This window comes from Lemur catta, chromosome 1, assembly GCF_020740605.2.
Source record: "Lemur catta isolate mLemCat1 chromosome 1, mLemCat1.pri, whole genome shotgun sequence".
Classification (NCBI taxonomy): domain Eukaryota; kingdom Metazoa; phylum Chordata; class Mammalia; order Primates; family Lemuridae; genus Lemur; species Lemur catta.
Genome location: NC_059128.1, coordinates 10095523 through 10116427, shown reverse-complemented (window position 1 = coordinate 10116427; position 20905 = coordinate 10095523). Strand labels below are relative to the sequence as shown.

The 20905-nt window shown below is 44.3% G+C and overlaps 1 protein-coding gene across 2 annotated transcripts; it reads right to left on the bottom strand.

Annotated features, from left to right (window-relative positions):
* Nucleotides 1-1693: 1693 nt before the first annotated feature.
* Nucleotides 1694-20644, bottom strand: DDX24 (DEAD-box helicase 24). 2 transcript variants are annotated; one of them, XM_045561562.1, is made up of 9 exons: nt 20573-20644; nt 18508-19227; nt 11525-12070; nt 10706-10859; nt 9896-10411; nt 7640-7715; nt 5304-5492; nt 3747-3876; nt 1694-2239 (listed from the first exon to the last, which is right to left on the bottom strand). In XM_045561562.1, the coding sequence occupies exons 2-9, from the start codon at nt 19220-19222 to the stop codon at nt 1971-1973; spliced, it is 2595 nt and encodes an 864-aa protein (XP_045417518.1). In that variant the 5' UTR covers nt 19223-19227; nt 20573-20644; the 3' UTR covers nt 1694-1970. The 2 variants fall into 2 exon arrangements, with proteins under 2 accessions (XP_045417518.1, XP_045417512.1); XM_045561556.1 differs by lacking the exon at nt 20573-20644 and adding an exon at nt 19428-19508.
* Between the last annotated feature and the right edge of the window lie 261 nt (nt 20645-20905).

The window sequence follows — 20905 nt, the reverse complement described above, 5'->3', positions numbered from 1 at the left end:
GTATGTGAGTGGATTAGCCCAGGAGGGATACCCCTTTTGCATGGCAGATCCAGGACACTGGATCTTGATCTGGAAGCTCTGCCCCTAGGGCAGGTGACAAGAGTAGTACTGCCTGGAAGGCTGGCCCTATCTTTTAAAACCTGTCTACTTAGCTCCTCCACCAAAAAAAGAAAAGAATTTGCTGTTAAGGGCAAGATATCAATGGTCATTGGGATCCAGGTTCCGCCTGTCACAAGTGGCCTCACTCCCACGGCGCAGGTGCTGCTCAGGGACCTTGAGTCTGCTTATTAACCCTGCTGACCTCAACTGCATCACTCGGGAAATGGACAGTCTCCTGCTGCCCTCTGACAGCTGTCAGTCAGGAGCTGACCTCACAGACTGGGGTGCTTTCTCCTCCTGTCTGGGAGACGGGACACTGGGGTGGGGGGCATCCTTTGGCAACACTGCTGTCTCGTAAGACCAAAGTAGTTTTCTGAAGTTGCCCTGGGCCCAGAAGGAAGACACCCTGAGTTCTAACCCCAGCTCTGCCATTTGGCTGCTGTGCGACCTTGGGTATCACTCAGGGTCCACATGCTCAACTACAAAAATGGGTATTAAGACTTATGACTCAGAGCCTTGAAGACTAAATGCTAATTAAAGTCTATAATAGTACCTAACAATGCCTGGCATTTAGTCTATGCTCAGTGCCACCAGAATCTAAGTTTAGGCACGAGGCCATTGTCCTGCTACAGTTACCTAGAGGGGCTAAGGGAATCCTGCTGCCATCCCCCCAACTTTGCCAACTGTAAGGCTGAGGGAGGCTGGGTTACTTGGATCTTGGGGTATCTAGGCCCACTTGTGCACCCTCCAATCCCTAGCACCCCTTAGAGTAAGCCTCTGTATTGGGCTCTAATGACACCTGTTTGGAAGCCCAGACCTGTGTGGAAATCTGTGCTTTTCTCATGGGTGGAGGTTACTATGGTTACTCACCCAGACTGACCCAGAGAAAGCTGGGGCAGGACGGGGAGGTCCCTGTTCCCTCAGCACACATTTCCACCAGGCCGACCCAAGCCTTAAGGGCCTCCGCCCCAAAGAGCTCAGCCAAGGAAACACAGTGTGGCAAGTGCTATGAAGATGGTAAGCACGGGGCACCAAGGGAGCCCACAGGAGGAGCACTGCCCACTCCTGGGGGCTAAGGACTGCAGGACCGTAGCAGTATCCAGGATGGAGAAGGCAAAAGACAATCCAAGCCTAGGGAAAAGCCTGTTTTACACAAAGGCTCGGGACAAGAGAAGGGGTACGAGGAACTGTGGGAGGAGCCTGTTCTGTCACAGAGGAGGGGAGTGGAGACAAGGCTTGGGCCAGATCCCAAGCCACTGTTACTGTTGGCTCTGTGTGAGGGAAGCCCCAAACCTGCCCTGCCCACCTCCCAGGGCGGCTCATACAATGGCCAGGAGCAAGCGGGGAGAGCTGGGGAACTATTAGGGTGCTGCCGTCGGGGAGAGCGGGAATGCGTGCCGAGGACCCAGCCGCAATGTTCCGTAGCAACTCTCGCCTGCTGCTCCATCCACACTCCAGTGCTGGCCTGTGACACTGTTTCTGCCTGTCAGAGGCCTAGCCCTGTGCTGGCCCAGGGGAAGCATGAAGTTAATGATGAAACGAACTGCATTGCCACCCCCGGCTTCTAGCTAAAAAACTCAGGATGACACAATGGCTCTGGTGATTGTTTTTAATTTAAGAAATCAAGCTGAACACACAAGAAGCCTGCAGACACTGGAATACACAAATATTAAGCTGCTGCACAGGATTTTTATGCCAAACAATGCACATCTGCATGAGGTCTCGCCCGCTACAGGGGTACGGTGGAGGAGAGGGAGCGTTTTCTAACTGGGGTTGATGGTGGAATGAAATGCACAAGTGGAAAGGAGGTTTTCACGTATAACCAGGGAACAGACACCACTGTGCAGTCACAACGCACTTGACCGGGGCAGTTATTTTGAACTTGTACTTGGCTGCGGCTGTTCCTGCTGCTGCTCTCTTGGCGTCTTTGTCTTCTTCCTCTGTTTGGAAAGGCAGCTCAGAGCAGATTCGCCCTTCCTTGGGGCAAACACAAGCTGGGGCAGCCTGCCAGACTGAGTCGGATACTTGGTTTTCAGGCCTTCTGTAAACAACGGCTGGGAGAGCAGATGGCGCAGCTCCTTCTTCAGGACCTTCATCTGCTTCTGTCTGCGACGCTCTTCTTGCTGGTCAGCTTTTCCTCCTTGAAACGCAACACAAAAAAGATATTTATTATGGTTTGTAGAAACATCTCGTTTCCCGTGATGGATAATACAATGTAAAATGTTTTAGAACTACTTTTGGGAGGCGAGCTTCAAAAGTTCTCTGCAGAAGCCAGTGGTGGCTTGACAGGAACTGTAATTGACTAATTTCTAACCATATGGGGGGATATGCAGGACCACTCTGTCCTTTACTCCTCAAGAAAACCCTCTAAGACTGCAATTATCTTCATTTTACAGATGAGGCAGCTCAGGCTTAGAGAGGTCTACAATTGCAAAGACAGCCGTGAAACAGAGACCAGAACCCCAGTCTCCTGACTAACGACCACTTTTCTTCCTATGACCCACCCACTTACTGCCCACCTGGGGTCTGGTGACAGGACAGCTGCAAACCCCTCAGGAGACAGTGAGTCCCTCTTTGCAGCCCAGCTCTCCCGTACCTCACCACCGGTGCTGTGACTGCACCTGCAGAGGCAGGCACAGACGGGGCTCCACCCCAGCCTGTCCTTGGAAAGGGAAGCCAGGGCCTCCACATATTCAGGCCCAGACCCAACCCTGAGCTACCAGGACAACTAGCTCACTGTCCTGAAGCCCACTGGTTTGGCTCCCCGCTTCCACACCAAGCAGACATCACTAAGTCTCCTCTGAATTTGTAGACACTGACACTGAAATGCCAACACCTCAGCTGAGCTGCATGCTGGGGGGTGTGGAAGGAGAACTGGCCAGGACTTTGGTGTCGTCAGTTCTAGATGTAGTTCTGCCACTTCTTAGATTTGAGAACTTTTCTATGTAGGGACCTTGCAGATTCATCCCTGAATCCTTAGCTTCTACCCCAAGCGCAGAGTTGGGGCCCAGGAAATGCCTAGAGGTAGAGCTGTTTCCTTGCACAAATGGCTTCCCTCTGTGAGCCTCTAGTTCCCACATGTAAAAGGATAATAAATTCCTGCTCTGTTCATGTCATGAACTGTGAAGTAGATCACATGAGATAATGACATGGAAATGCTCTGTCAGCCTGCAAAGCAAGTGCAACAGTAACAACAGTGATGATAAATAATAACTTATAATGTATCAAATACTTTCCATTTGCCAGGCACTCTTGTAAGTACTTTACACTCCTTAATTATGTTCACAGCAATCCCATGAGGTGGGTAGTTTATTACCTCCATTTTATGGCTGAGGAAACTGAGATACAACAGAGAGGTTAAATAACTTCACTTAGCCACACACCAGTTAAAGGAATGGGCTGGTATTCAACACACAGGTAGTCTCGCCAGAGAGCCCCAGACAGGGACAGGCAAGACAGAGGGAACAAAGGCCAGGGGCATTCGGTTCATCTGGGAGTAGAGCCTGTCAGCCAAGAATGAAAGAGTGCCTTGCTGATTTTGACAGGACCCACCGTGATAGGGATGGCTCCCACAAGATAAAAGTTGAAGGGGGAAAAAAAGAAAAACAATGTATCCTTCCTCAATTCCATCCAGACCAAGGATTTACCCTTATACATTTCTTCTTCCAGCTCAATCTCGAGGGCAGCTGCTGCCTGCTCAATCCAAGAGTTGTGCAGACAAGCCTGAAAGTTCCGATATTCAGCTTTCTCGATTTGCCGAGCTAAACGGATTCGCTCCTGGGGGAAAACAGAAAATATTCATCTGATACAAGGCTCAGGCCTCTGGGAAGCAAAGTCTCTCTTGAGTTGTGTTTTTAAAAAGCTCTTAAGATCAGTGGTCAGTGAAATGCATTTGTTCTTTTCCTGATAAAAGCCCAGAGGGCAACGGTTACATGTGTGTGTGCACACGTAATCACAAGAGCCAGCTATTCCAACAATAAACCCAAACAACTGTCACACCCTTTGAAAACCCATCCTGGTCTGATGCCAACCTATAGATGTCCAAAGTGAACTTTCCCCCCAGATACCAAAGCTGAACTGAGATCAAACATTTCAATTCTCCCTCTAATGGGTTTTGGGGTTAGACTGCAGTGGTAGGATGCCCAGAGAAAATGGAAAAGATCTTTTGATATGGGGAAAAGGAGCCACAGGAAGCCTGGGCAGTTCCTAATCCTCTGTACTAGTGGGAATTCTCTACGATTTCCACATTTCCATCCTCATCTCTCACCATGTTTCCCCAGGTAACTAATATTCCTTTCAAGCCAAACGGGCCAAAAGTCCTAGATGTTGTTCCATGCTCTTTGCTCCTTCAGTTCCTGGAACTCCATCTCCTCTGCACACTTCCACATCTCTGCCTGCAGGAGGCCTGGATGAAACCTCTTGTCCTCCCAGTATAACCACAGGTGCACTAGTTCCACATGCTCCAATAGTGCCCAAACTTTAGCATGGGCTTGGCTTGCTCACAAGCTGGTGAACCTCTGGGGAGGAGAACCCACCTTGCTTTGGTCCCTGACACACTGGGGCCCACAGTAAGCAGCAAGCACTTGATGAATGCCTGCTGAGTTAAAAGAAAACCCCAAAGGCAGGACTTACTGACGCCTGCTTCAGGGATGTGCCAAACCTATAGCATCTGCCTCAGTGACACATGTTAACCTCACTGTCCCACAATCCTCTGATGGGCTTTCTAGGCAGCGGCACCCACTGCACTGTCCATTAAAGGGGGTGGTGGGGAGACTTCAGGGCCAGACGGTGAAGAAATGGTTCAGGGAGAACATGCCTCACATCTTTGGTCATTCTCCTTTTCTTCCTTCTCCCAGGTACGGTACTCCCAATCCTTTTCACAAAGCTCCCTGTTTCAGCTGTTGGAAGAACCATCCATTCCTTAGTTCCCAAGGGCAGCCCAATCCTCTCATTAGCACTATTTTTTTTTTTTTTTTTTTGAGACACAGTCTCATTCTGTCGCCCTGGCTAGAGTGCAGTGGCATCACCATAGCTCACTGCAACCTCAAATTCCTGGGCTCAAGTGATCCTCCTGCTTCAGCCTCCCAAATAGCTGGGACTACAGGTGCACACCATGCACCTGGCTAATTTTTCTATTTTTGTAGAAATGGGGTCTTGCTTTTGCTCAGGCTGGTCAGCATTGGGCTTTTAACTTTTCTTTTTACCTTGACTGCGTCCATGTACTTTGTCTGCACAGGAAATAGTGGGATGTCCTCGTCTTTCTTGAGGGTTTTGTAAATCTTCTTAAAGTTGATCACGTCCTCAGGTCCAATGAGCATCAGGCTGAGGCCTTCGTTGGTGGCTCGAGCAGTTCGACCACTTCGGTGGACATAAATCTCCGAGGTGCGAGGGACCTACCACAGGAGGAACTGGGAGGTCAGTACATGGCCATCGCCAAACTGCTCTTCTCCTCAGGGCCACATCCCCAAGGCAGGTAGAAACCTCTCTATCATCGTGGACCAATCTAGCCTTCCCCGCTTAGTCCCACATTCACTCTGCAGGTTCCGCCCTCCCATGGCCCCTACCCTGGTTCAGGTCCTCAGGACAATTTGGCTGGACCACGGCAGTAACTTCTTATTTTCTTTCTAGTCCTCCCAACTCCCTCTGCCCCAGCCCAGAGCTGCCAGTGTCATCTTCCTAAGTCTCAGCTCTGACCACAATATTCCCTCTAGCTACAGAAACTCCACTGTTCTTCATTAACGCTGCATGGATGACTGACAATAGTAATCATAACCAACATTTACTGGGTGACTACACTGTGCCAGACAATTCTAAGCACTCTGCATGTATTATCCCACTTATTTCTTGCTCACACAATAATATGAACTATATGCTTTATGATTATCCATATTTTTAAATCAGGAAACTAAAAAGGAAAGGTTAAACAACTCCCCCTAGGTTACACAACTAAATGGGGAACAAGAATTCAAACCAAAGCAGCCAAGTTCCATAGACCACTTAACCCCTGGCTAAGCTGCCTCTACTCCAATATATATCATCCACAGATAATGTGGCATGGTTGCTGACAACCTTCCGCCCCCCACTCCTGTGGACATACCATTAATGAAGCACAACAATCTTCTCCACTGGACCCAGATAACATCTCTGTATTTTTTTTCAATACAGTACTCTAAGCAGCCACTGTGAATTGCTCATAACAGTTCTAGAAATGTGATCTATTTGTCATTTTTCACTTAAAGGATAAAGGCCCAATTCCTTGACCTGACACTCAGGGCCTTCAGTGACTGGCTCCCAACTCACCCCTCCAGCCTTAGCAACTACTCCTCTTCCATCATCCCCTCTTCTCACTCTAAGCCAACAGCCCCTGTACACTCCCCATTTCTTTCCTTCCTTTCCTACCTCTACATGTCCAAATCCTCTCCACCCTTAAATGCAAAACGTCTTTCAGAAAGCATTCTCCAACCTCCTAAACTAGAAGTTATCTTTTCCCCATTACATTTTGTAACTTTCTAATATCTTCTGCTGTAAATTATGGCTGTGGTCATCTCACCTCCTCTACTGGATCTGACGCTTCTTAGGGGCTGGGACTGTATTTGATTCGTCTTGATATTTCCATAAAGGCTGACCCAGCCCCTTACCCAAAGAGAGGAGAAATTTGCTAAACTGAAATTGACACCTTAAAAGATTTTCAAAAACACAAAGAATTAAAGGGGGAAAATAATAATAATGCCGTAATAGCTACCATTTACTGAGTACTTACACTGTGCTGTGTGCTTCATCAGCATCAGCTCAATTTAATGCTCATGATATCCCTATGGGGTAGGTAGTATTATTACTTCCAGTTTACAAACAATGACACTGAAACCAGAGATATGAAATTACTTGCCTAAAGCTAACCAACTATGAAGCAGCAGACTGGGGATTCAAGCCCTGGTAGTCTGGCTACCGGAGTCCATATTGCTAACCACAATTCTATGCAAATATTTACTAGGTGCTTGCGCTAACAGTATTGCTACTATCAACAGTAACATTTAGTAAGTACTTACAATGTATGTGCCAGGTGGCTTCCTAAGCTCTTTATACCTATTAATTTATTTTACCTTAATAAGAACCCTAAGAAGTAGGTACTCTAATAACTGCCATTTAACAAATGAGAAAACTGAGACAAAGACAGATTAAATAACTTGTTCAAGATTACACAGCTGGGACTTGAGCCCAGAGGTCATAACTACCACACTCTTCTTCTCTACAGGGTAATCACTTTACACACTTAATGGATGGTCACATCATAGAAGAAACTAAGACTCTAACCTGCTGATAGCAAGTGGCAGGCGAGAACGGCCACTTAAATCAGATAATGTCAACAAAGGTTTTGGAAACTAAATCTCAGCTGTGTTCTAAAAATGGCAGCAGTGGGCACAAGATGCCAGTGGTATGCTCTGTTGCAGGAGGCCTTGGAACCAACAATTCCTCCTCCCTCCCCCAACCTTTGCCCCCATTCAATGCAGGCAGATGTCTATAAATTCCCAGATGCCCTTACCTGGTAATGAATCACATGCTGAACTTTAGGAATATCCAGACCCCGAGCTGCCACATCTGTTGCCAAGAGAACACAGCTGTGGTAGAGAGAGAAAACTCATTAATAATTATAACTAATAGCTAGCATTAATCAAACTCTTATAAAATGCTAAGTACTCTAAACACTACAGTCCTTACAAACACCCTAGGAGATACACTATCATCTCCCTTTTACTGATAAACTGGGACTTGGAGAGATTAACTTCTCAAGGTATGTACATGGCTATTCAGCTATGGAGTCTGGATCCAAACCCAGATCTCACTGATCCCAACCAACATGCCATACTCTGCAGTGATAAAATATACCCTCCAGTGAATTAAATGAGGCCATACACATTCTGGGTCAGTGACCTCCTCTCCTAGCACCCTCCCACTCACTGTCCCCCACCCAGTCACACAAACTTCCTTGCTTTTCCCCAAACATGCCAAGTATGCTCTCACTTCCAAGCCTTTGTACTTACCACTCCTTAGGCCTTAAAGGGTCTTCCCTCAGATATCCACCTGACTCCCTTCATTTCTTTCTTTGGCTCTCTGCTCAAATCTCACCTTATCAGAAAAGCCTCCCTGACCTAGATGTCTACCCAGTCTCCTTTCCCCATCCCCTACTCAACTAGTTAGCACTTAGCACCACTTGATACACTGTGGACTTCAGCAAAGACTCTGCATTACTCACTACTGTATTACCAGCACCTAGAACAATGCCTGGTTCATAGTAAGCACCACATAAATATGTGTTAGGTGACATTTCTTAATGTACGGTACAAGGAAAGTCAAAAGCACTTGAAGCATGTCTTAAAAACTTAACAGTCTGGCCCTTCAGTGTCCCAACTCCCTGTATTTCTGAGCTAGGCCTAGAAAATGTGATGTAAATTAAAGTTTGTAAAACATCAAACTACTGCTCTAAGTCAAGGTCAGCAAACTTTCTCTATAAAGAGCCAGACAGCAAATTTCCAGCTTTGTGAACCATATGGTCTCTATGGCAACTATTCAACTCTGCCATTTCAGTGCAAAGGCAGCTATAAACAATACATAAATGGGTCCTGCTATGTTCCAATAAAACTTTACTATTAAAATAGGCAGCAGCAGCAAGGGGCAGTGGCATGTGCCTATAGTCCCAGCTACCTGGGAGGCTGAGGCAAGAGGTTTGCTTGAGCCCAGGAATTCAAGTCCAGCCTGGGCAACATAGCAAGACCTCATGTCTTAACAAACCAAACAAAAAAACAACAGGCAGCAAGCAAGATTTGGCATGTGGGCTGTAGTTTGCCAAGCCCTGCTCTAAGCTAATCCCAGTAAACCACACACTACTTACCAATGTTCAAAACGAGGTAAACCAAACACTTGTTCTAGAAAGCAAGCACCCTGTGACCTGACAAAACATTGCTGGTCAAAAGCCAATTTATAGTCTGCCTCAACTTCCCAGTCCCTCATCCTGACAATCTGCACCCTGTTCCTTGAACGCCAGTTTGGTCCAAAGGCAGATGGGAAGACACAGCATGGGCTCTGGGGTCTGACAGACTTGCCTGAGGCCCAGCTCTGCCACTTCCAGGCTAAGAAACCTTGGGCAAGCTGACTGGCTTTTCTAGACCTCTTTTTTCATCTATAAGATGAGAACAGAGATAATAAGCAGTAGTAGTAGGACTAGTAATTATTAAAGCTAACATTTAGCAATCACATACTATGAGCCAGAGACTGTTCCAAACATTTTACTTGCATGAATTCACAATCACTTAATCCTGGTAACAACTCTATGAGGTAGCTTCTATTATTATCCCTATAATGAGAAAATTGAAGCACAGAATAGTGAAATAACTTGACCAGCTATGAACTGACAGAGCCAGAAATTGATCTCAGGCATTCTGGTTCCAGATTCTGTGCTCTTAGCCATGCATCTGTTCTGCTTCTTAGGAATGTTAAGAGAGTTAGTGAACATGATAATATATCCAAAATGCCAGCATAGGACTTAATCTATTGTCTAAGTATTCAATTAATAGTAGGTATTACCACCATTATTCATTATTAATTAATTTTCTGTAGGGTACTAACAGCAACCAAATCCAGTAAATGGAGGTGACCTTGCCAAATGCTGTGGAGGGGGAGAAAAAAGCTACCTTCTACCTATAAGGACCCCCATGACACTCGTGACAAAGGGTAGCTTTCCCACCATTTCCCCACCAACCCAGCCCCTTAGCCCAGTGGCTAGAGGCTAGGCCTGACTTACTCTTCCAGACGGGCGAACTGCTCCAGGTTTCTGAGCCTCTGCTGCTGGTGCATACAGGCATGCAGGGTCAGTGGCATGATATCCAGGACTTTGAGAAGCCCAGAAAGGCGTTTGATGCAGGAGATGCTGTTGGCAAACACTAAGCTGCGGCCTGGATACTGCATCAGGAAGTAGTACAGGTAGAAGTCTTTCTCATCAGTCTCACAATGAATCTTGGTCTCTGTTAGTGTCTCCACTGTGGCCTCCTTCCTTGTGAGGTCAATGACCTTGGGCTTGCCTCTCATGCCAATCCTCTGCACAAGGAGGTCAAGTTTAGCAGTTTTGTCCATTTTCTTGGTGTGCTTCTTATGAAGGATTCTAGCAGGAGCTTGATGAATCAGGGTCAGTGTGGCAGAAAAAACAAGCGTTTGTCTCTTTGGGTTGTATTGGAAATCATTGAGCATCTCTAACAGCTGTGAGAGCTCAGCAAAATGGCCTTTCTCAACCATCCGGTCAGCCTCATCCACTACCAGGCACCTGCAAATGCAGACAGACCCATATCACTGGTTAGTGGCAGGTAGGAAGAACCATACACAGCACACCCTACTCCCACCCCAAGCATACCCACACCTACATGTACCCCACCACGACCACCACCAACAGGCCCTCAACTAACATCCCTCATGCATGTTCGGCTTTCTAAAGGCTAGGGTCTGGATAACACCACACCATAGCATTTCGTGATGGGAAGAAGGCCTTGAACACACTATGTCACCTGAGGCTCATTTCAGAAAAAGGGATGAGGGAGAAAGGAGAGGTACCATTTATCACCTGAGCTGCCGAAGGTTGCTCAAATGAGAGTGCTTTTCTTTAACTAGTTCCCACAGCCGGCCTGGAGTGGCTATCACAATCTCAGGACAGCGGTTCAGCATCCTCTGCTGTTTCTGCGTGGACATTCCACCAACCAAAATAGCAGTTTTAATTCCTATGGGACAGAAAACATCAGGGACAGAGTTATTCACAGTCTCACTGCTTACTTTCTTACAGGGCACAGGTGCCCCCAAATTAGCAGAGACAGTCACCAGCACAGCTCCCGGCTTCCAAGGAGTGCTGAAAAAGCTGGCCTGGAGGATTATTGGTGCCACTCCTGGAAAGCTTACCAAGTCTTCTGTAATCTGGGCCCTGTCTACTTCCCCAACTTCATTTCTTTCTACTCTTTCCCCTCCAACCACAATAGAAGGGCTGGATTTGAACCCAGCAAAGCTCTGGGAAAGCTGAGCAGTGGGGCACCACAATGCTGGGGAGGATGTTACCTACAGCTGTGACACACCTCCCCAAGGAAGCCTTTCCCGTTCCCTTCAATTAGAATTTATCTCAAGCTTCTCTAATGCTCAGTGTTCTGTTTTCCACTCTGGTGGAGGACTTCATACAGTAATCAGCGCTGGAATGAACACACAGGATCATGTAGGTGAAGTGCTTAGCAATGTGCCTTGCACATATTAAGAACTTGGTAATTAATTCCTGCTTTTATTATAAAATTAAAATTCCCACTATGCAGCCCTTCCCCAAAGGAATTCCCTGAGAGAATAAAGTCCTAATGCCTTTAAGGATTTGCTCAAAAAATGTTTATTAACTGGAACTAAACCTTACCTGTAAACATGGCCACAGCATCAATGTGGTGTTTGACCTGGACGGCCAGCTCTCGAGTGGGAGTCAGAACCAGTCCAAGCAGAGGACGCTTTGGATATGCTCTATAGGTGGCACTTTTGCCATCTGATTCTTGTTTTATCTTTCCAGTCTGCTCTTCATCAAGCTTTTCCTCTTCGTCCTCTTTCTGTTTGGGTACAGGCTTCTCCTTGATGAGGGAAGAAGGCCCTTCACCAGCATCATCATCACAGAAGAGCGACGCCTGGTCTGAGACAGTGCCTCTGGTCTTGGCTCTGGCCTTGCTGGGCGACACTCCAGCCTCAGTTCCAGTATCACTGGGCAGTGCTTTATTCTCAACTCTGGTCTCATCAGGCAACACCCCAGACTCAGTTCCGGCCTCCTTGGGTGATCCAGTCTCAGCTTTGTCCTCAGTTCCGGTCTCTCCAGGTGGTGCTTCAGTGTTACCTGGAACAGGGGCAGGCTCCCTCTTCTGCCACTGCAACACTGCATGAATCATTGGGATGGCAAAGGCAAGAGTTTTCCCACTTCCTTAGAAGTAAAAAACAAAACAAACACAGTGTGAATCAATAGATGCACATACTTTTGTCTGGAATTCTTTCTTTTGCACAGAATAGATCCTAAAATAGCCAAGTGCCATCTGACCAAACCAAAGCTCTTTCGCTCTGTATAGGTTCCCCCATAGCATTGCAACTGGAGGGAAGATGCAATTATGAGCCTGAGGAAAAGTGTAGCAGACTGACATTGAGGCCCAAGGTCATCAGAGATGAAGTATAAACACCCAAGCAATGAAACCATAAAGTAATAAAGGGCAAGTTTTAGTGTGTGTTTTGCAGTTGTGAAGAAACAATATATTGAGGGGTAGGAAATGAAATCTATACAATACTTTCCCAAAAACTTTCTCTGGTGAGGAAGAAGAAAGTAAAAGAAAATTTTCTTCGTTTTTCAGAAAATTTAAATATAATACTTTTGCCTATGACTGAATATTTTCAAACTGGCTTTTGAATGTATATGGAGCCCAAATTCATATCATTTGGGTGGTCAAAACAAACAAACAAACAAACAAACAAACAAAACAAGACATCTCAAGCTGAGAATCTGAAGCGGTTCCAAAGTGATAATGCCCTAGGCAGAAGCAAATAAATGTTCTCTGGAGGAAGAAACCTTTACTATAGGTCTCAAAGAATTTTCACAAATAATTTTCAAAGGAAATGAGCAGCTCTCTAACCACATAAAGAAATAAGGTACTATAAGCAAGAACTACAAGGAAAAAAGAGAGCAAAAATAGAACCACAAACTTCAGATAAGAAAAACAGCAGACTTTTCATCAGAAACAATGAAAACCAGAAGACAGTAGAGCAGTATTTTTACTCAAAAACCTAAAGAACAAATCTGACAATCTATAACACTATGCCCACCAAAAATCTCTCTTAAAACAAATGTGAAATAAAGCATAGAAAAGCTGAAATAATTTACCAGCAGCAGATCTGGACTATAAGAAATATTAAAGTCTTTCATGCAGAAGAAGAGATGAAAATCCAGATCTACACAAAGGAATGAAGAGCACCAGAAATGGTAACTACATAGGTAAACATAAAAAACTTTTATCATTTAACCCTCTTTAAAAAATAATTGTTTAAAGCACAGACAATGAAAATTTAAGTTCAGATTTCTAACACATAGAAATAAGGTATACAAGAAAAAGCACAAAGGAGGAGAGAAATGGAAAAATACTCTTGTAAGGTTCTTATACTGTATGTAATCTAGTAATATTGCTTGAAGTTAAACTATGATAAGTTAAAAATATATACTATGAACCCCAAAGCAATCACTAAAGAGACTGTTGAACTAATTAATCGTTCTGATCATCCCATCTCCGCCCTCAGCCTAGGATCTCCTTTTTACCAGTTCCGGCTGGGCCATCTCTTGTACAAATTCTCAAAAAGGAGTGGAGGATGTTTTAAAGAGATAGAAAATATTTTTGCCATTTTTTCCAGGCCACTCGCTCTGTTACATTACAAGAAAACTACAGACCAATATCCCATGAACACAAATTCAAAAATTCTCAACAAAATTTTAGCAAACCAAATCCAACAATATATAAATAAAATAATACACTGTGAAGTTCAGTTTATCCCAGGAATGTTAGTTTCATATCTGAAAATCAATGCGATTGATAGAATGAATTACGTTGATTACGAAGAATTACACTGATTTTCAGATATGAAACTAACATACCTCAATATATGCAGTAAAAAGCAATTGAAAAAAATCCAACATCCATTCCTGATAAAAACTCTCAGCAAACCTGAAATATAAGAGAACTTCTTCAATCTGATAAACAGCATCTACAAAAACTGTCAGCTAACATCAGACTTAATGGTGACAGGCCAAATGAATGTTTTCCCCCAAAGATCACTAACAAAGTAATAATGCCCACTCTACCACTTTAATTCAAAATTGTACTAGAGGTTTTAGCCAGTGTAATAAGAAAAATAAAAGGCACCCAGAATGGATAATATGATCATCTTTTTAGAAAATATCACGGAATCCTCAGAAAACTACTTGGTGATACCAAGTTGTAGGATACAAGATCAATATACAAAAATCCATCATATTTCTATTTATTAGCAACAATTGGAATTATAAAATTTTAAATTACCATTTACAATAGCATTAAAAATATAAAATGCTTAAGGATAAATCTAACAAAAGGTGTGAAAAATCCATATACTAAAAATTACAAAACATTGCCGAGAAAAGTTAAAGACCTAAAAAAATGCAGAGAGACTTTACATTCATGGATTAGAAAATTCAATATTGTTAAAACGTCATCTGTTCTCAATGTGCTCTGTAATCAATGCAATCCCAATCCAAATACCAGCTTATTTTTTTGTAGAAATTGATAAACCGATTCTAAAATTCATATGGGAATGCAAAGGCCTAGTATTAGGCAAGTAGCCTTTGCCAGACCCCTAGGGAGACAAAGGAATGGAATGCAAAAGGGGAGCTTGCATTCCTTTTCCCTCCTGATAAGGATGAAGTTTATCCCTCCCAATCTTGCCTGATAAAGATGAGGCCAGAGCTGCAGGATGGATACGACTGGGGCAGGGGTCCTGGGAGCTGGTTGTTTGAAAAAGAACTTATTACAAGAGGCTGTTCTGGCCCAGTTACTTACTCCCCCAGAAAAACCCTCTTCCTGGGGTGGACGCTTTTTTCAGCCTCCACCCATCTGCACCCAGATGCTCAAAATGAACATTTTGCTACACGAGGTTTTGTGTGTGTGTGTCTCTCTCTCTCTCCCTCGGCTCCAGACCTAACACCTAGAATAGCCAAAATAACTTCTAAAAAGAACAAAGTTGGAGGACTTATACTACCTAATTTTAAGACTTATTACAAAGTTACTATAGCGAAGATAGTGAGATACTGATGTAAAGAGACAAACAGATCAGAGGAAAAAAAGACTCCAGAAAAAACCCCACACCTATATGGTCATAGATTTTCAACAAAGGTACAAAGTCACTTCAGTGAAAAAACAATAGTTTTTCAACAAATGGTGCTGAAATAATTAGACATCAATATGCAAAAAAAAACCTTTGATCCATACTTCTCACCATAATAAATTAAATAAAAAACAGACTGAAACATAAAACCTAAAACTATTAATACATCTAGAAGAAAACACAGTAGAAATCTTTATGATCTTGGGTTAGACAAAGGGTTTTTAGATAAAATACCAAAAGCATGATCCATAAAAGTTGATAATTTGAATTTCATCAAGATAAGGACCTTCTGCTCTTTGAAAAACAGAGTTAGAGAATGAAAAGACAATCTACAAACAGGGAGAAAAATCTGCAAATCATATATCTGCTAAAGCATATGTATCTAGAATATATAATGAACTGTCAAAACTCTACATTAGGAGAACGACATCCCAACTAAAAAAATGGGCAAAAGAGTTGAACAGACACCAAAGGAGATAATATGGATGACAAACAAGTACATGACAAGATGTTCAATATCATTAGCCCCTAGAGAAATGCAAATTAAAAGCACAAGGAATTATTAAAATTTTAAAAATCTAAAATAAAATTAAAGACTGAGCATACCAAGTTACTGGTAAGAATGTAGACCAACTTGAACTCATACCACCTGGTGGGTATGTAAAATGGTATAATCACTTTGGAAAACTCCTAAAAAGTTACATTTACTGCAAGATCTAGCCATTCCATGCCTAAGTATTTACTCGACAGAAGCTAAAGCATACATCCATAGAAAGAATAACTTTATTTGTAATAGCCAAAACCCAGAAAAAACACAAATATACATCAGCAGATGAACAAATTGTGCTCTACCCATACATCAGAATACTATTTGATAAAAAGAAACAAACATTGGTATTTGCAATAACATGGCTTAATCTCAAATTATGCTTAGTCAAAGAGCCAGACACTCCCCCCCCAAAACTACATATTGTATGATTTCATTATATAAAATTTTAGAAAATGCAAACTAATCTCTAGTGACAGAAAGCCTATCAGTGTTTAGGATGTGCAAATCTTAGGTCAAAAGAAAAAAAAAAGAAAGAAAGAAAGCCTATCAGTGGTTGCTTGGGAAGGAGGGGGGCCAGGGAAGGGTGGAATTACAAAGAAACCCAAGGCATCTTTTGAGGGTAATGAATATACAGTTGACCCTTGATTTGAACTGTGTAGGTCCACTTATACATGGATTTCTTCTGCCTCTGCCACCCCTGAGACAGCAAGACCAATCCCTCCTCTCCCTTCTCCTTCTCAGTCTACTCAAAGTGAAGACGTCAAGGATGGAGACCTTTATGACGATTCACTTCCACTTAATGAAGAGTAAATATTATTTTCTCTTCCTTATGATTTTCTTTACATTCTTTTCTCTAGCTTACTTTATTGTAAGAATACAGCATATAATACATGCAACATACAAAATATGTGTTATGGCTGTTTATGTCATTGGTAAGGCTTCCAGTCAACAGTAGGCTATTAGTAGTTAAGTTTTGAGGGAATCAAAAGTTGTATGTGGATTTCTGACCATGTGGAGGACCCATGCCCCTAATCCTCACATTGTTCAAGGGTCAACTTATTCATTATTGCATGGGCAGCAGTCTTAACAGCCCCAATACATGGACTAACCCAAGTCTTTTTGAATCCTGGACATGTAGATTCACAACATTCCATGGAGAAAGCCTGACAAGAGCTGTGCCACAGTAGCTCACATAGACCTGGCCTCTTCCACGACTCACTTCTAGGACCCTGCACATACCAAAGCAGTGTAGGAGAATGCTTAACAGCACACAGACCTAGCCTAGAATTCAGGCACTACCATTTTCAGTTGTGTAGTTATAGGGTAGCTGTCTATCCTCAGGGAGGCTGAGTTCCCTTATCTGTAAAATGGGAATAATGGTACCTACCCATTATTAGTAGTTGTGAGAACTACCAATGGTAGTCGTGAAAACCTAGTTCATCAATGTGCACACTTAACACAGTGCATGACACATTTTAAATGCTGAGTAAATGTTCTAAGTTATTATTATTACCTCCATTCCCCTTTCCTGGTGTTTCCTTTCTCTTCCATCTAGATAACTATGACAGGACCTCATGCCAAGTTTCCTGACCACTGTTCCAGAAACCCAAAGCACAAAATGTCTATTGAATACTTAAAATGTAGTTATTCCAAAATGACGCGTGTGTTTCAAGTCTAAAACACACACCAGATTTTGAAAATTTAGTACAAAAATGACTGTAAAATATCTCACTAATAATCTAACGTGAATTACATACTGAAATATTTTGATATAATTGGTTAAATAAATATTGCTAAACTTAATTTCACCTTTTTTTTTTTACTTGTTAAAAATGTGGCTCCTAGGAAACTTTAAACTATGTATGTGGGTCACATGATACAGACAGCTCTATGTATCCATGGGCTCCACATCCATAGATTCAACCAACTGTGGATTGAAAACAATTGAAAAAAAAATTGCATCGTACTGAACATGTACAGACTTTGTCATTACTCCCTAAACAATTCAGTGTAACAAACTATTTACATAGCATTTGCATTGTATTAGGTATTATAAGTAATCTTATTACGTGCATAGGTTATATGCAAGTACTGTACTATTTTATATGAGGGACTTGAGCATCCATGGATTTGGGTATCTGAGGGGGTTCCTGAAACCAATCCTCCATGAATACTGAATAACTGTATATATTTCTACTGGATACTGCTGGTCTAAATGGACTAATAGTTCCAGGCAGTACAAGTTCCTTCCCCCAGTCAGTAATCTAGTTTACCCAGCAAGTCAACCTGTCATTGCTTCCAAAAGTCTTGACCCAAAGAATAAGGAACCTTAAACACAGCCTAGTCCTAACAGTCACCTCACACCTGAATCTACCTACAAAATCCACCCAAGTTATCCACCACAGTCAAATCCTTCCAATGACAAGATACTCACCAACTCCCAAAGCAGCAACCCTTTTTACCTTTGGATAACTCTTGAAAATTAGACAGTTATTCCTCATACTCCTGAAGAGCTACCTTTCCAGAGAGCTGATCTAACCTTGCCACTCTGAGTTATTTAAAAAAGGCTCAAGAATAGGAAAACACACCATTTGCAGATCACTTACAAGGTACTGTGTAAAAGATTTAGTTTACTGTAGCATTTAACCCTCATAGCAAGGGAAGCCATAGGCACTGCTGTTATTTCCATTTCATAATGGGTTCTCTAGGGCTCAAAGCAATTATGTGATCTGGCTTGGGTACCAATCAGGAAGGGGCAGATTTCAACCCAGAGCTGGCTGACTTCTAAATACTTTCATTCAACATTGCTTTTGTGCTTATGTTCTCAACATTTCCTTCTCTCCTGGTCATCTAGGCTAATAGCAGCAACAGGTTCAATCCAGAAACAATCCTTCCCTGGCCAGAGTTGCCCTTACCTGTCTCAGCAGCCCCAAGGATGTCCAGCTTGTCACGGATGGCAGGTGCCAAGGTCAGGGCTTGAATTGGTGTGGGAGCAGAGAAGCCTAGAAAGCTGAGTGCTCGGAGAACTGGCTTGGGCACAAACAGGTCCTTCCAAGCTGATACATCTGCCTTCCGGTCATAAAATTCAGGCATCCATGTCTTTGCTTTTTGGGGCACCTTACCGGAAGTGCTCTGAGAAGGCTCCAATTTTTTTCCCCCTTTCTTTTTCTTCTTTTTTGGAGCAGTCTGGGCCAGGTTTTCTAATGTCATCTCCCCTACCTCTGGATCAGGACTAACAGTGCCATCTCCCTGGTGCTCTGGCTCGGCATCTTGGACTTCAAACTCTTTCTGGGTACTGGTTCCTTCAGATGCCACATCTTTACTCTTCTTTAACTTGATCTTTTTCTTTGGGGAGCTAGACTCTCCTTCCTCCTCTTGTTCTGAAACAGCTTGTGCCTTTCTCTTCTTGGGCTCCTCCTCTGAGAAGAGATTGGAGGAATTCTTGGCAGACGAGACCAACCGATAATCTGTCAGTTCCTCAAAGCACACCAAGTCATCCATCTGTCCATCTGCAAACATATTTGGATCAATCTTTACCTGCTTCCATTTTCCCACAACTTTGATTCCCTTTGTTTGAAATTTGCCATAGCCTGGTGGCTTTGGCTTTGATTTTGCCTCTTTCAACTTCATGGTTGCTGAAAAGAAAAGGAGAGAAATGTTCTATTAGGTTGGTGACTGAGAAGCAAAGGGTTCTGATGCAACAAATATTTTCTAAGTAATCTATCAAGTACCAGGTCCTGCAAAGAACTGAGGACATAAAGATGGCTGTACACAGACGCTCCTAGCTAGAGAAGATCAAAGGAGGAAAGAAATAGCACAGAACACACATCTTTACCTGGAACAGAAGGTACACAGGAGATGGAACAATGACATATGAGCTAGACCTGGTTTGAATTCCATATCCAACACTTCCTGTGTGTGTGTGTCCTCGGACAGTGCTATTTACTCCTCTATGAACTTCAGTGCTCTCATCTATAAAAAAAAGGGGAGGGGGGGCCTAATAATATCTAAGTTTTATGTTTTGTGTAAACAAATAGAATTATGTAAAACATGGTGAATGAAGCTTGCCACACATAAGCCATTTTGAAGGCAGAATAAGAACAGGACGGTTTTTGGGGGGGAAGGGGACGGGAGGAAGGGTGAGCTTTATTAAAAGTTACTGAGCTTTCTTCCTTCTCAAGCCTTGCCCCAAGAGGACACATGCCTGTGCCACCATTCTGGCCTTTGCCAAATGGCCTAAAACTCATCCATCTTTTTCATCACATTTTAAGTGATTTAAAGACCATTTAGTCACAGCTTGTTTGGGTGGAACTCGATCCATGTTCTCCCTTTCCAGAAAGACCAAGAAAGACAACAGAGTCTGTGGAAAAAGCAAAGGTAAACCTCAGGTCAAATCCGGACCCACCACTTGGCAGGTCTGGGTCGGTGGTGAACGGATTAATCTCTGTGAGCCTTAATTTCTTCGTCTGCTAAATGGGGATAAGAGGACATCTGTCCCACAGGATCGTTATGCCAGCACGAAAGGGTGACGCACGTCAAAAATCACTTAGCATGGCGCCCGGCGAGGGAAGCGCGTCAGCACACAGTGAGGGTTCGCCCACCGAACGGGCTGCGCCACGACAACAACCCGGATCGACGCTGAGAAGGGGGCGGGAGCGTCACTGCAACGGAGGCGAGGACGCGGACAGCGACCTGCAGAGCAAGCAAGGGCCTCCTTCGTGGCGACAGTCCCGTGACCGGCGCTCCCGCTTCGTTTCAGGCACGAAGGGGCGCGAAGCCCAGAAGCTGAGGCCGCCAGGCCCCGCCGCCCGCACAAGGGGCCCGGGGCGCGGGGACCGTGGCACGAAGCTGGGCGGGGTGGCCGCCCTCTCTGGACGCGGGGAGCCCAGCAGCCCAGAGAAGCCAGCGACGAGAGCCCGGGGTCCGTCCCCACCCCCTGTCCGCACGCGGCTCCAGCCCCGCTCCAATTTTGTTACTCACCGTGTGGCGATGCGGCTACAGCTCCCTCAGACACAAGGCCACCACCTCTGAAACCGTCAGGGGCAGCGTCGACCGCAGTTCCGGGGCGGGACCATGTACGGAGGCGTGCGCACTGCCGCAGGAAGTCCCGCCCCCTTGGAAAACGCCGCTATCTGATTGGCTGCGGCGCGGAGTACTGCAGTGCGGGTGGAGGAGCAGGGTTGGAGCGTAGGCGTGGCCTTTTCCCGTGCTAGTCCTCCAGGCCCTAGGCGAGGGCTGAGCCGGCGGGCCTAGCTAGAAAGACCATGCCAGGTCGCGCACGGCTACGCAAGTTTTCGTGTATTCTTGGTCTAG